General features: G+C 40.1%; 1 protein-coding gene across 1 annotated transcript; it reads right to left on the reverse strand.

Annotated features, from left to right (window-relative positions):
* Positions 1 to 3,300: 3,300 nt before the first annotated feature.
* On the reverse strand, positions 3,301 to 11,675 carry fkbp7.L (FKBP prolyl isomerase 7 L homeolog). The gene is given in 4 exon segments (NM_001142951.1): positions 3,301 to 4,423; positions 5,570 to 5,697; positions 7,679 to 7,830; positions 11,372 to 11,675. Coding segments are annotated over 4 exon segments (657 nt in total). The 5' UTR covers positions 11,587 to 11,675; the 3' UTR covers positions 3,301 to 4,261.
* Positions 11,676 to 17,166: the final 5,491 nt, after the last annotated feature.

Below are 17,166 nucleotides of genomic sequence, written 5' to 3' on the forward strand. Positions count from 1 at the left end.
GTGTTTCGTAGAAGTTTTTTTCAGTATTTGGCAAGTTTAAATTGCTTATTTAAAAGTAATAAAAAGATTGTACAAAATGTTGTCTTTACCGTCACTCCCTAATTCAGGCCATATTATGTCCAGTGTGCACAGATCTCCTTTTTAGCTCAGCCTATGATTAAGTGCCCCCTAGTGGCGTGAAACCCATAAGGCTTTTGTTTTTGCAACTAAGGATAGAAAAAATATTTTCTTTTTTTTAAGCAATACCTCTTCTAGTGTGGTCCATTTTGTACCAGCCTGTTTACTGAAGTTTAAATTGTGTGAGATGAAGGTCTGGAGCATGTGCTCCTGAATCCACCAACCTTTATTGTGAGTCGACCTTCTTTCATTCAATTGGTACATAATGCCCATGCCCCAAGCCTGACCTTGCACAGGGGGGATGGCTGAGAAGCTGGGGAATGATGCTGGAAGTCTGTCCTGCAGGAAACTGCCACAGGCCAGTGTGGATTTTCAAGAGGAGTGCCAGGGTAAGAGAAGGACTTAACAAACTGTCATAACAACTTGTGTTGCTTGTCCTTTAACTTCAAGTACATGGCACTGTCTTATTACAGAGAAATGGTAAATCAAACAAGGTAAACCTGTAAATCTATTACAAGCATTTATTTGATGTATGGCCATATTAATTCATAAAAGAGTTAAAGGGGACCTGTCACCCTAAGAAATAATTTCAAATTCTTTTCTATCATGTTAGTTGAGCAAAATAAACTTTACTTACACTGTATTTATTATTTAAATTTTGTTTCCTTCTGTTTTGGAATTATACAATGACAGCAAGCAGGCAGCTGCCATTTTGTGGACATGGTTATTAAGGGAAATTGTGTATCACCCCAAACTCTTGTGTATGAACCAGAATGAGGGACCTAATGTCCATGTGCAGTGCCCTACACAAATATAGAGCCTGAGGAGGGAAGGGGGAATGTGAGGAGATCAGTGACATCTAGGAAGTGCTGAATGGAAAGTGAAAGTAATTGACTGCCCCTCCTCTATGCCACGGGCATAGAGGTGGGGCAGGTAATATTTGATTGACAGTTTAGATATTTAAACACCTTTATAACAGGTATGGATGTTTTAATGAAACATGTTTTTGGGGTTCCATATTTAATTTGGAAAGGACTTTCATTATGCAGTTTTTTATGTGTAGGTGACAGGTCCACTTTAATATAGCTTTGTGTGAGTGGGCTGAAGGGATTTTTTAATTTCAACCATGGTGCAGAAAAATAAATGTTATTAAAAATGTATTTTTGATTGATTTTGTTCTGGTTTTTTTTCAAAGATATTTAGGTAATCCAACATTAACCTGCAGCATACTAGTCTCATTAAATGTGTGTCTTGATTTTTAATAATTGCATTTGGGTTCTTGATATATTTGGTGTCTGTCTTGAAAATCGTGATCTAAGTTGTTTAGATGTTTAGTCAATGCTAAAAAGGGATAATTTAGACCATGCCTGTGACCTGCCCAAGATGAACTGGATTTGGACATCCACATGTTAGATGTTTTGGCTCCCCAAGGTCAATGAATAGATCATATTGTGGACCTACAGAGACCCATCGTAGTCATCGCCCAGTGAATTTTCTAAGCTGCCAGAAATCAATCAATCAGGGAGGCTGTCAGGAGGTTCCCATACATGGGCCAATAAACTGACACCTTGGGAAAACACGCTGAGGCAGTTCTGGGAGATTGTCGCCCAGAAGACGAGTCGAATAGTCGCCAGGCGACAAAATCTCCAAAAATCTCTTCGTGTGAACTAACCCTAAAGCAGCTCATTATCAGCTTTGCAGTGGACTGGTAATCAGCTCCTTGGAAAGTGAAAATGGCTTTATATTCTTGTTTAGTGCCGGAAATATCAGAAACCATACATATTTCTTAATTAAAACTAAAGGCAAAAATATGTTTAACATAAGCCCTATTCATTAATCATATCAATTAAGCTCATATTTAAACTTCCATAGTTCGACAGCACACCCCTATTTAACTGTTTTGCAGTGCATTTTTCAGCAGAGTCCCAAAACACATGGGGGCAGATGCATTAAGGGTCAAATATCGAGGGTTAATTAACCCTCGATATTCGACTGGTGAATTAAAATCCTTCGAATATCGAAGTTGAAGGATTTTGTGCAATTTGTTTGAATCCTTCGAATCGAACGTTTCGAAGGATATTAATCCATCGATCGAACGATTATCCTTCGATCAGAAAAAACTTGGAAAGCCTATGGGGACCTTCCCCATAGGCTGACATGGACTTCGGTAGCTTTTAGGTGGCGAACTAGGGGGTCGAAGTTTTTTCTTAAAGAGACAGTACTTCGACTATCGAATAGTCAAACGATTTTTAGTTCGAATCGTTCGATTCGAAGGTCGAAGTAGCCCATTCGATGGTCGAAGTAGCCAAAAAAACACTTCGAAATTCGAAGTTTTTTTTCCTCTATTCCTTCACTCGAACTTAGTGAATGGCCCCCTTATAGTATCAGTATAATTCATGTGACAACATGCCAAAGAATAGTGAAGTGCCTTTATTACAGCAGTTTGGCACCGAGAAGCCTCACTGGATGTTTGCTGCATAGAAGAGCCCCCCTGATATATATATACCACAGGGCATATATTTTTGGTTTGATGCATCATTGTGAGGTCACCATTCACAGATTAATTACAATAAACTGATACATTTCCAGCTTGCATAGGGGAAACTTACAGGCTGTCATGTTCTTATATATTTTCAGTGTCGGACTGGCCCACCGTGATACCAGGAAAACTCCCGGTGGGCCCTTGAGCGGCTAAAGATTTGGCCTATTTCATGGCTATTTCCTATTTCTTTGAGAACAAAGAGGCTAAATGTATGGAATAATAGATTATAGTATGTAAAGAATAGAGACTAGGAGAATAGAGGTTGAGTGAGGAGAAGAATAATAATAGTACTGAGAGTGGGCCCCTGGTCTATGGTTCTTGGTGGGCCCCTGGTCTAAAGTTTTAGGATGGGCCCCCGGTGTCCCAGACCAACACTAAATATATTATTACAGTGTGGTTTGTAACTCATGTAACAGACAGTGTCAGAGGAGTCAGGGAAGATCATGAGTCTGTTGTTATCACACGAGGAATTGTTTACAAAAAGAGAGCTCTGGTGGGCTAAGAATGATGATGCTTGTATTTCAGCAAAATTTGCAGAACCTTAATATTATCTAAAACAATGTCCCATGCCAAAATCTGTGATCCAATATCAGCTTATTTGCAGTAAGTATGATACATGTAAAAACAGCTCTTTACCACTATTTTTGTTAAGGAAATGAATTTTATTAGGTTTTCTATTTTTCACAGCAGCACACAGACTGGAAACGTATGTCAGTTATTTTTGTGATAACCCCATCATGACTATAGGTAATCTTGCTCCTGCCATAATTGCTTGTTTGAGTTTAATTCTTTTCCTGTTTAGTGCAAGACATAAAAACAGATTCCTATGGGGGATATGTAATAGAGGGTGCAAAGTTTGCTACAGGTCGTAACCTATAGCAACCAATCAGCAGGTAGCATGTGCTGGGATACCTGTTTAGAAGCATACATCCTATTGGTTAGTTACTATTGGTTAACTTTTTTTTTTATTTGAAGTTGGATGGCAATTAAGGTACAACAAATATTGTAGATTACATAACATTCTGTATGCAGTTTTTTTGTATTTCAGCATTTGACATCTGTGCATCTGGTAACCACATATAATTTTTCTGCACACAGTCTATAAGAAATCAGAATGATGAGTGTTGTGATGGTTGCTATGATGACAAAGAAACCTTTGCCTTGGATATGTCAGCAGTTCCCATGGCAACATTTGCAATGCAAGTCAGTTTTCCCGAAATTATAGTTTGGTTGCTATGAAGTTACTGATACACTTCTCTGAAACCCACTGATGACCAGAGGTCACAAGACAAAATGTGAAAAATTTCCCAATTCAATTGACTGGGATCATTCCTAATTCTTATTGATGTTTCTCCTTTAAGCCTTATGTTAAAACATGGAGATAAGTAACTTCTATTTGTGGCTGGAGAGCTAGGGGGCTCACTGATTTCTGTGAACTACCTGCTCCAAAGAAAACAATGAAAGCTATTTCTAGCCCAGTATAAGTAGCAGATAATAATTTTCCAGCATGGCATAAGGCACTTGCTGATAAATACTTTCTACAATGTGCACAGGTTCAGAAATGCTGACATGTAGGGCTTCAAAAAATAAAAGAACAATTCACTATAGCTCATCATGTCCGTACACATTGTATTCTTTTGCAGATATGAAGCCGTCCTCATCACGGTCATTCTTGTGGAATATATCTGTTAAGATTGTGCCATGGACAGATGGGTCTCTTTGTTTCCCATCTTTCTTAAATTCTTCTGTTAAATAGTGGCTAATCTGCATTGGGAAAATAAATTTGAATGAATTTTTAATTTGTCAAGGCTGAAAGTAAACATTAAGCATTGCATGCAATAGTGTGTTATTTGAAGAATATGATTATTAAGCCTACATATATAATAATAATAATAATAATAATGGAGTCCAATTTTATTCTGATGAATAGTGTTCAAGTGTACTTGACACTAGGGAACCCTGGAATTACCGCTAACCTACTATATTGTAATTGATGCAATTTAACGTGTACCTGAAATTATCTTGAAGTTTTAGGGAAAAAATGTTGCATTGTGGGTAATGCATCATAATGTGCATCCAAATTTCAACTTTGAATCATGCACAGCGAGGCTAAAAGCAGCCATTCACATTGCAATTACAATCTTTCCTGCGATCATTGGTCATTTGTTTTCACTACAAACATTATGAGATGAATCTTCAGATTAAAAGGTAGAAACACTAGCATTCTACCTTATTTTGACAATTCAGCAGTATCCCCTTGCTGATTTTCAGGCACTATCTTGGTAGATTAACAAAACGACCAGTATCCATGTCTTTTGCCGATATCGTTCACCTAATCTCTCACTATACACGCAACAAATATTGTATGAAACTTTGTTTCATGCAATAATATGGGATTCAAAAAAGGCCCTGGCATTTCATGTATACAGAGGCCCAAACAGCCCTCATATGGCCAATCAATAGTGACTGTCTATGACATCTTACAGCAGCACCTCTGGCATTTGCCCTGAATCTACATTTATGGCTCATTTCCAAGCTGTGTACTAAGGTGTCAACAATGTTGTGGTGATGTACAGGTGATAAAATAAATGGAATGGCTGTTATGGCATGTTAAAACTGTAGATATAAAAATGGAAGGCAGAGAATGACACAGAGAGAGCTTGGTGTATAGCATTGGTAGCTGCTATTTAAATAATAAAGCTAATATTTATGCAGGGAGGGGAAATAAGGCAAGTTTGTCAGAGGCACAATAAAGGAAAAGATACTGAATTTGAGGTGGGTGTAAAAAAAAGACAGTGGATGGCACTACTTTCACATTTAGAGGGTTAAACCTGGTATTAGGGACAACAGAGTAAATTGTTTATACTCATCAGCTCATATGAGTAACATTATAGTGAAATTCCGAAATACCTCGTCTTTCGATAGCTGCTTGTCATTGTTCAGATCTATTTGATAAAATGCCTCCGCGCTTCGTGGGCCTCTGTTAATCCCATAAAGTTCAATTTCAAACATCAGTGTTGCATTAGGTGGGATTTTATCTGGAATGCAGAAAGAGAAAAAAAAAGAGTTTAGATTTGAAGGTTACTGCACACTTATTTGAACTTTATAAACAAATTGTGATCTTCAGAAGTCACACTTTTTTAAATACCAAATCATAATAAATTTACTGTTTCCACCTTCACTAGCTGTACCTGAAATCCCAGCTAAGCTATTACTCCAGTGACACAGGCACTCATTGCCGGACTGGGACACCAAGGGCCCACCCAAAAACCTTAGACCAGGGGCCCACCAAGAATTTAGACCAGGGCCTACTCTCAGTAATATTATTCTTACTCTCCTCACTCAACCTCTATTCTCCTAGTCTCTTTAGTTATAAATACTGTAACCTATTATTTCATCTATTTAGCCTCTTTGTTCTCATAGAAACAGGGAATGGCCATGAAATAGGCCAAATGTTTAGCAGCATGAGGGCCACTGACACCTGGGCCCACCTGGAGTTTTCCTGGTATCCTGGTGGGCCAGTCCGACAATGCAGGCACTGCCCAACTTTCGTGGGAACCTAATTTAAGCTCTCACATAGTCATCTTACCTAGAAATTCTGGGACCTAAATGCATGTGGGGTTCCGTGGAAGCCGGAGTACCCTAAACAAACACAGACACAAGGAGAACATACAAACTTACAGCCAGCCAGACCCAGAGGGAAAAGCACTCAGAGCCCCAATGCTGCAAACTAGACGTGTCAAGCACTGTGCCATCATGCATTCCTACATGGCCTCAACAGTGTAACAATTAGCAAATACACACTGGGGTCTCACAAATGAAAAATGCAGGTATACGGTATGGTTCATACCAGGGTGATAGAAAGTCATTTTAATTCACATGCAACACTAGCCAGCCATGCAGAAAAGATTCTGTGACAGATGGTTAAAAGGAAATACTGCAAAGAGAAAAAAACAGATTTGTTTCCTGCATTATTTACTTTCAGGTGATCAGTGAGTGACAACAAGAATATTAAAATATAGTGTAAAAGGGCAATATTTAATTATATTTTTATGTGAATTTGTAAGATTGTTTAATAATTCTCTTATTATAATGTAAATTATCTGTTGGTTAAGTATTCATTCTAAAAATATTGTTTTCAAGACCTTGGAGCCTATGGGAAAAATGTATATGTTTTTATTGGTAAAACTAAATTTACACTTCATAGCAAACAGATAGGGGTACATTTACTTAGCTCGAGTGAAGGAATAGAATAAAAAAAACTTCGAATTTCGAATGATTTTTTTGGCTACTTCGACCATCGAATTGGCTACTTCGACATTCGACTACGACTTTGAATCGAACGATTCAAACTAAAAATCAGTCGACTATTCGACCGTCGAAGTACTGTCTCTTTAAAAAAACCTTCGACCCCCTACTTCGCCACCTAAAACCTACCGAGCACCAATGTTAGCCTAGGGGGAAGGTCCCCACAGGCTTCCTAACAATTTTAATCCTTTGAATCGTTCGATTCGAAGTATTTAATCGTACGATCGTAGGAAATGCGGTAAATCCTTCGACTTCGATATTAATTAACCCTCGATATTCGACCCTAAGTAAAAGTGCCCCATAATTCTCTCAGATTTTTTTCAGCTAAACATCCTTCTCTACCAGCAGCCACTTAAATTGGAAACATGCGATCCACAGAAGACAATTTGCCAGCAAGGCAGGAATCATTTGGCTGAGACTGACTTCAGTCATAGTGTATTCATTATTTTGGTTCTCTAGAAGAGGGTCATGACGATAAAATGTGCTGTGGACCTTACATTACTTATATGTCAAAAGGTTTAATTAACTAGTCCGACCACCCTGAACCATACAGAAAGAAGACCCAGATATAGGTCAGGCATACAATAGTGTATAAGTCTAAAGTATTGAATTGTGGGAGTTAGTTATAAGAACACTGGCAACCATGCAGATGACACACATGAAACTGTATATTAGCTTTAACATATTAGCAGTGTAGAAGTAATTATTTACCATGTCCTGCTTCTCCATATGCCAGTGAAGGGGGTATGATTGCTTTTCTTTTTTCTCCACTGCACATGCCCATTAGCGCTATATCAAGGCCTTTAATAACTTGTCCAACGCCAAGAACAAACCATTTTGGGTGACCATCTTTTGTTGCACGACTAAAAAAAAACCAAAACATGATGCAGATGCAGAAACTGGAAGGACATAGAAGCAGGATGTAAAAAATGACCCTTGACAGAACAAGGAAAAGAGACCTGCAGTCTCCAGATACTGTTGAACTAAAGGGGTCAGCACTAACTCAACAGGCTTTGGCTTTCAATGGGATAATGGAAGTTGTGGATCAACATCTGGCAGGCCGAGGGTTGCCCAGCCCTGAGTTATAGACTAGCACTGCATACAGAGGCCAAAATAAATAAAAATGTAAAATATTTACTGTATCAAGAGTACAGAGTCACCAGGGTATTGCATATTGGTGGGGGCATTGAGGAATGGAGCTGCTGCAAGGCCCTGTTATATAATTCAAAGCTGCATAAATGTATGTTGGTGATATAGAATCAAGGAAAATAAATAACCTACCAACCTTCTGCACTCCACTTATTGTTAAACACACTGGATGCTTAAAGGGACAGTATACACCTAAAACACATTTGCTAAATACAGACACACTTATAGGACTTGTATTGAAATTACATTACTATTTTAATTAAAAAAAATAACTAATTAAAATTTAAAATAACATTATTACCATTAAAAAGCACTAATTTAAAAGTTGGGCTCTGTTCACTGAACTCACCTCTTCTTCCATTATAAACAGACAATTTTGTTCAGAGCTCCCTATCTACTTTTATACAAACAAACAGGGTCAGACTGGGCCGGTGGGCCCAAATCTGCGACTTTCAGGCTGCTTCTTGCCGCAACCTCCCGAAAAACAAGCACTCTGCGGTGCAGTGCGTGGAGCAGGACAGCAGCCCCGGTGGGCCCCTGGCCCCCCCAGTCCGACCCGGCAAACAAACCTATCCCTTATGAAAGTAGCAGTCTTTTAACATTAGGGTATTTTTGGTGGACTGGTAATTCGTTTTCAGAGACTTTGAAGTTCTTTGGGACCAGAAGTGACAGAAGGTACTAAATTGAACCTGGCTTCATATTTTTGTTTAGTGCCAGAAATAACAGAATCCAATGATTTTTTTTTAATTCTTTTTATTTTAAGTACAGTAAGGAACATACATAGTCCATGCAGCATTGTGAAGTGTCATAGGCAATGGTAAATGCGTGCATCACTTATGATCTCTTATTTGTTATTCACAGAGATATAGGTTCTCTTACAGTGTACCATATGATATATATGTTTTAAACTAAATATAGAGTGAAAACTGTGGATCTAACATATCCTTTTCTCACACACCCCTTTGGTCTGCAGGTAAATTGTTGGGTTATGTAGCACCATATAGTGGCACAGAAGCACTTGTGAATTTGTGTTTTAAGTTCCAGCAGTAATGTGTCAATATAACATTCCCAAGTGAAGAAAAATGCATTGGTATATGTTTCCTTATGTAAGGATGCCTCTATCCAATCTATATTCCATTAGGAATTAGTGAAATAGTTTTTTCTGGAAAAGTATGAATGGGGGTGGGTTAATGGGTATCCACTGAGAGATACATGTACAGGCATGACGTATGTTCAGCATGTGTCCTATTCATTAACCTAGGCTAGAATTTTAGTAGATATCTAGTTGCTAGGGTCCCAGTTACCCTTGCAGGCAGTCACTGGTTTGAATGAGAGATTGAAAGATAATTAGGTAAGTAATAAAAAGCAAAATAACTTTGTAGCCTCACAGATCATTAGCTTTTCTTTGCTGACAGGCACAGAAATCCTCAAAAACCAGACAGCATTTTACATTGTTAAGAATAGGACATTTACGTATAATATACTTAGGGGGTTATTTATCAAAGGTCGAGTTTGTGAGTTTTTTTGTACCTCAAATAAAGTCACAACTCGAAAAATTCGAGTTTTTACTGAAACTACCTTCGAAAAACTAAAATTTTTCAGAAAAACACAACTCAACCTTTGATAAATCTGCCCCTAAGAGTTAAAGCTGGCGATAGATGCAAAGATACTATCGTATGAAATGAGGATTCGTATGATTTTCAGACCGTGTGTGGATTGTCCCAACATTTTTCGTGCCATGGCGATCAGTCGTTCAGTCGATCGGACAGGTTAAAAGATTTACATCGGCTACCGATAAGATCTCTTCATGTATTGCCTATCTGACGATATCAATTGGAGCAGTGCCGGGCCGACCAACCGGGCGCCCTAGGCAACTGGCCAGCAAGCACGCTCCCCTTCCGCACACGTAAATGTGAGCTCGTCTGAACGTGATCCCACTTGACTACAACCTGCACGTGCATGCGCATTAGCAGAGGGGAATGAGGGGAGATTGTCTGATGGGAAGGGAGCATCTGATGGGCGGGGAGACCCGCAGAGAGGAGAGTGGAGAGTGCTACACAGGGCAGTGAACAGGGACTAGAGGTAGGCAGAAGGTGGTTTTAGAGGTAGGTGCCTGGCACCCCTCTGTTGTTGCACTCTAGGCAGGTGGTTCTTCTGCCTACCCCTTGTTCCGGCCCTGAATAGGAGACTGTCACTACAATTTGTCTTGGATAATTTTCGTAAGAATGCTGTCTGTCAATTAATAGCCCAAGCATTGTGTGATTTGTTCTGTTTACTACTTTATTTTAATCTGAATGGTTAGTGGCAGGTCGAAAGATTGGAACGGATGTTCGTTCGTCCAATATAGCCTGCACCTCTATGGCCAGCTTTAAATGTGAACTGTCCCTTTAAGTAACAGCTGCCAGCTGCAGGCTCTTGCCTTACAATCCACACTATCTCAAAGAGAAAATATTTCAAAAGAATTCCTTTTCTTTCTCTCTGTATACAAAGGCATCTGGCTCAGCAGGGAACCCACTTTGGAGTATGGCAGAAACCCATGAAAACTCTAGGAAAATATACGGGGTCTGCGCAGTCCTTAAGCTGGCCATATACGTACAGATATAATCATACGAATCCTCGGTTCATACGATTTTCGGACCGTATGTAAAGCGTCCCGACATTTTTCGTGCCATGGCGATCGGTCATTCAGACGTTTGAACAGGTTAGAAAATTTCTGTCTCTGCATGTATTGCCGATCTGACGATATCAGTGGGATACTGTCACCAGCTTTTGTCGGACATAACTTTCATAGGATTGCTGTCAGAGGCAGAACATAGTCTGATCTGTTACTACTTTATTTGATCAGAAGGTTAGTGGCAGGTTGGGAAATGTCCATTCGTTCGTCCGATATGGCAGGTAAACTTGCGTCTACGGCCAGCTTAACTCACGTGCAGAATCAAACTCAGGGCTGCAAACACAGAGCTTCCCATATATATGGCTACTTATTTAATTGTGCTCACACACACAGGGGCGTAACTATAGAGGAAGCAGACCCTGCGGTTGCAGGGGGGCCCAGGAGTGTAGGGGGCCCAGTGAGACCCTAATTAATTAGCAATTTTAATATATCTTGGTAAAATAGGCCAACTTATAAATATTTTGGGGCCCTAAATTGAATTTGCTATGGGGCCCAGTAACAACTAGTTACGCCACTGCACACACATATACATGCTAATATTATTGCAACTAGTGCTGATTAAATAGTGTCAAATCACTTACCTGCAGGATAATTTGGTCATATTTTGTGCTAGGTAAGCATCATAATGCGCATTGACAAGGTCTCCTCTCTTGCTCTTTTGACTGCATTCACTGGGTAGGTGCAGCACTTCGATTTTAACTTGTTCCTCTTCATTTTCTGTCTTTTGTTCTTCACTGAAAACAGTAAGGAGGATAAACGCTTGAATAAAGCAAAGGAATGTTATGAAGAAACGCATAGCTCCTGGTTTGTTTTTCCTAGCTAAACAACAGAATGTGCCTAAACTCCTTGATCCCCTGACTACAGTCACTATACACGTGGCAGTCTTGACAAAAAAAACCCAAAATAGTTTTGTCTTCTAACTTCAGCCGCAAGAATGCTGAATCTGGGAATCATGTAAGGAGCTGCCTGATTGGCTGTCAGAATAATGTCATTCAGTTACTCCTCCAGTTATGCATTGCCTCCAGTTAGAAACAGTGTGATGGGAAAGGCAGACTCTCTGAGAAACCTGGCTCTAGATTCTTTCCTTACTTTAGATCATATTACAAGCCTGGGGCAGCATTTTTTCTTTCTTAGGTGGAATGCAGTGCTAATCCTAGTGGCCAGGTTCTTGCAATTATACTACAGTATGACTACCATGGGCATAAAATGTATTGTTTTCTGTCTGTCTCTGTCTTTAGCTATTCTCTGCCCATTCTCTGCTATTCTCTGTAGCAGAAAGACTTCAGTTCCCACAATGGCTTGTACACTGGCTGGGTTTTGCTTTTTTATTTCAGTGGACAGAATCAGCAGTGCAGACAACAGTAATTACATTTACAAATAACTTTAATTAGTTGCTTCTTCTTCTGGGTGCAGAACAATAGTAGCTTTGTACTTATGTGTATTAGCTATTCTAGATTGCTAACTAAAGCTGGCCATACACATGGACATCTGCATTGTTTGAGGGGCAAAGTAGACAGCTTTTATCAGCCTGTGTATGACCAGCTTTATTAGCCTGTAAATAGAGGCACCCTATTATTACCTTTATTTATATAGCACTAATATACCCTATAGCATGTTACAGTGATGATACATCATTCCGAGTAGAACTTGCAATCTAAGTCACATTGACTTTCTTACTCAAAAACATTAAAGGTCTGCTTTATTAAGTAATTAAATCTGCCTACATGTACCTGCCTTGGCTGTAACTAGGGGTGCCACCTTTTCTGGAAAGAAATACCGGCCTTCCTATATTCTTGCCATTTTTTCCTATTAATAACATTGGGATCAAGCATTTTTTTTACCGGCCAGTTGGCAAGCCTAGCTGTAACAGAAGCTAAGGCTCCAGTGCCTGTACCCTGTGCCACTATGCTGTTCCATCCTTTATATAGTTACCTGTGTACGAATGTCTTCAAGGTAGGTGCTTGCACTGGATTCCCTGCAGCTTATAGGGACTTGAATCAATGAAATATAGCAAGACCAAGCATATAGATGCACTTTCTATCAAGTAACTGTTCTCAAAGTGCACTTGAAGAACGGTTTGCCAAGATGTCATTAAAATAAAATTCGTACAGTGCCAGCCAAAGGGATGATTTCAGCCATGCTGCTCCCTCCCCGTTGCCTCTGCTGCCCCTGCCAGTGACTCTGTCACAATCCTCTCATAACTCAAAGCTGCGGATTGTTTGCTTAACTCCTCCCTTCCCCACACTGATCACCCCCAGGTTGCACCCCAACCCTGTTGCTCCCTAGGCAGCTGCCTCTTTTGCCAATCCCTAGTTCCAGACCTGATGTTGCACTGCAAGCACTCTTGACAAGTATTTGTATTCATTCCACAATTCCCTAAATTCCATTGCTAAAATAAAAAAATACTAGCTGTGTGTCTTCTAAACTGCTTCATTTAAATAGTGGAACCTTATATAGTTAAGGCTTAATAACCAATGTGGAATCAGGTGTAAGGTGTCATTCAGCTATATAATATCTCTATATGAACAATCTTTCAGCGCACTTTCCACAGATATTCGTTATCATAAAAATTAATCTTTATACATGTATGGCTGTCTTTTGGTCACCACAAGTGCAAACCCCTAATATATCCCCCAAAATGTATGATCAGAGACCACAAATAGTATCTTCACAAGGTAATGCTCTTCAATCATTTTTTACATTAAAGTTCATTTAGTAATAAAAGCACGGCTCTAGGTGCAAATATACATCAAAATTGCTTTTACCTAAAATGTGATGGTTTGTCAAGAATTCCATTACAATCACGGACACACAACTTGTGCGCAATTTAGCAATGTAGGAGTAATGAAGCACCCATGTTTGTGATTTGTGCACAGTTTGCGTTATCACATTTTCTTAGTCAATGTGCAAGGAAATGGCATCACTAACAGCAATAAGTGCTGTTACATAGTTTACTATGATTATTGCTACATGTATGTAGTGGCCAAGTCATAAAGAGGCTCCTCAATAGAAAGGCAACCATAACATTGTATTCTCAGCACAGGTCCTACTCACATAAATCTATAAGTGAAATGATATGTGATCTCACCACTGGGTGTCACTCCATTTCCCCTTCACCTGTTACTTTAGTAAATACATTAGTACTTGCCATCTTCAAATACATAGTAACATAGTAAGTAAGGTTGAAAAAAGACACATGTCCATCAAGTTCAACCTTTTAGTTTTTTTTTTTTTAGTCTGCCTAACTGCTAGTTGATCCAGAGGAAGGCAAAAAACCCATCTGAAGCCTCTTTAATTTGCCTCAGAGGGGGAAAAATTCCTTCCTGACTCCAAAATGGCAATCGGACTAGTCCCTGGATCGACTTGTACTATGAGCTATCATAACCCTGTATTCCCTCACTTGCTAAAAAGCTATCCAACCCCTTCTTAAAGCTATCTAATGTATCAGCCTGTACCACTGATTCAGGGAGAGAATTCCACATCTTCACAGCTCTTACTATAAAAAAAACCCTTCCGAATATTTAGGTGGAATCTCTTTTCTTCTAATCGGAATGGGTGACCTTGTGTCAGCTGGAAAGACCTACTGGTAAATAAAGCATTAGAGAGATTATTATATGATCCCCTTATATATTTATACATCGTTATCATATCACCCCTTAAGCGCCTCTTCTCCAGTGTGAACATCCCCAATTTGGCCAGTCTTTCCTCATAGCTAAGATTTTCCATACCTTTTACCAGCTTAGTTGCCCTTCTCTGTACCCTCTCTAATACAATAATGTCCTGTTTGAGTGATGGAGACCAAAACTGTATGGCATATTCTAGATGGGGCCTTACAAGTGCTCTATAAAGTGGAAGAATGACCCCTTCCTCCCGTGACTCTATGCCCCTTTTAATTTAGCTCAAGACCTTATTTGCCCTTGATGCTGCTGACTGGCATTGCTTGCTACAGCCAAGTTTATCATCTACAAGGACTCCAAGGTGCTTTTCCTTAATGGATTTGCCTAGTGCAGTCCCATTATTGGTATAAGTGGCTTAGATATTCTTACATCCCAGGTGCATGACTTTACATTTATCAACATTGAATCTCATTTGCCACTTAGCTGCCCAGAATGCCAGTTTGTCAAGATCGTGTTGCAAGGATGCCACATCCTGGATGGAATTAATTGGGCTGGATAGTTTTGTGTCATCCGCAAACACTGATACATTACTTACAATATCCTCCCCTAAGTCATTAATGAACAAGTTAAATAAAAGTGGGCCCAATACCGAGCCCTGAGGGACCCCACTAAGAACCTTACTCCAAGAAGAGAATGTACCATTAACAACCACCCTCTGTACCCGATCCTGTAGCAAGTTTCCTATCCATGTGCAAACGACTTCATTAAGCCCAACAGACCTCAGTTTAGAAAGCAGTCGTTTGTGGGGCACAGTATCAAACGCTTTGGCAAAATCCAAATAGATCACATCTACTGCCCCCCCCCCACTGTCCAGCATCTTACTTACCTCATCATAAAAAGCAATCAAATTTGTCTGACATGACCTATCCTTCATAAAGCCATGCTGATTGCTGCTCATAATGCCATTGACTAGGACAAGATTTTGAATGTGATCAAATAATTTGCCCACCACAGATGTCAAATTTACTGGCCTATAATTGCCAGGCTGAGATCGTAATCCCTTTTAAATATCATCTTTTCTCCAATCCATAGGCACCATACCAGATGAAAGTGAATCTGAGAAAATCAGAAAAAGGGGCTGGTCTAAAACTAAACTAAGCTCTCTTAGAACCCGGGGGTGTATGCCATCAGGCCCTGGAGCCTTGTTTACATTAATTTTTATTAAAGCTTTATCAATCATATCCTGAGTCAGCCACTGACTAGATTGAGCGGAGCTATTAGTGCAGCTATAAAGGAATTCAGACTTCTCTATTGTATACACTGAAGAATAGAACTGATTTAGCACATTTGCCTTTTTCTGTATCTGTTACAACCATACTGGTACCATTATTTAATGGAGCAACACTCTCAACCTTTCTATCAAGTAACTGTTCTCAAAGTGCACTTGAAGAACGGTTTGCCAAGATGTCATTTAAATAAAATTCGTACAGTGCCAGCCAAAGGGATGATTTCAGCCATGCTGCTCCCTCCCCGTTGCCTCTGCTGCCCCTGCCAGTGACTCTGTCACAATCCTCTCATAACTCAAAGCTGCGGATTGTTTGCTTAACTCCTCCCTTCCCCACACTGATCACCCCCAGGCTGCACCCCAACCCTGTTGCTCCCTAGGCAGCTGCCTCTTTTGCCAATCCCTAGTTCCAGACCTGATGATGCACTGCAAGCACTCTTGACAAGTATTTGTATTCATTCCACAATTCCCTAAATTCCATTGCTAAAATAAAAAAATACTAGCTGTCAGTGTCGGACTGGCCCGGCGGGATACCGGGAAAAAACCCGGTGGGCCCCGACCCTTGTGGGCCCCCGCCGGGCCAGAACCCTTCTCCCGATATTTCCAATCACGAATTTTTTTTTTATTTCCGGCGATGCGCAGCGCCGCCTGCACATGCGCGCCGTGTGGCGTTGTTGCGCATGCGCGCCGTGTGGCGTTGTTGCGCATGCGCGCCGCACGGCGTTGTTGCGCATGTGCGCCGCACGGCTGGGCCAACAGGTTTTAGTAGGGGGGCGGGGGCCGGCGGGGGAGGGCCCCTTGACAGCAGTCCCGGTGGGCCCAGGGCCTCCCAGTCCGACCCTGCTAGCTGTGTGTCTTCTAAACTGCTTCATTTAAATAGTGGAACCTTATATAGTTAAGGCTTAATAACCAATGTGGAATCAGGTGTAAGGTGTCATTCAGCTATATAATATCTCTATATGAACAATCTTTCAGCGCACTTTCCACAGATATTCGTTAACATAAAAATGTATCTTTATACATGTATGGCTGTCTTTTGGTCACCACAAGTGCAAACCCCTAATACATCCCCCAAAATGTATGATCAGAGACCACAAATAGTATCTTCACAAGGTAATGCTCTTCAATCATTTTTTACATTAAAGTTCATTTAGTAATAATTGCCAGGCTGAGATCGTAATCCCTTTTAAATATCAGCTTTTCTCCAATCCATAGGCACCATACCAGATGAAAGTGAATCTGAGAAAATCAGAAAAAGGGGCTGGTCTAAAACTAAACTAAGCTCTCTTAGAACCCGGGGGTGTATGCCATCAGGCCCTGGAGCCTTGTTTACATTAATTTTTATTAAAGCTTTATCAATCATATCCTGAGTCAGCCACTGACTAGATTTAGCGGAGCTATTAGTGCAGCTATAAAGGAATTCAGACTTCTCTATTGTATACACTGAAGAAAAGAACTGATTTAGCACATTTGC

Source organism: Xenopus laevis, chromosome 9_10L, assembly GCF_017654675.1.
Source record: "Xenopus laevis strain J_2021 chromosome 9_10L, Xenopus_laevis_v10.1, whole genome shotgun sequence".
Classification (NCBI taxonomy): domain Eukaryota; kingdom Metazoa; phylum Chordata; class Amphibia; order Anura; family Pipidae; genus Xenopus; species Xenopus laevis.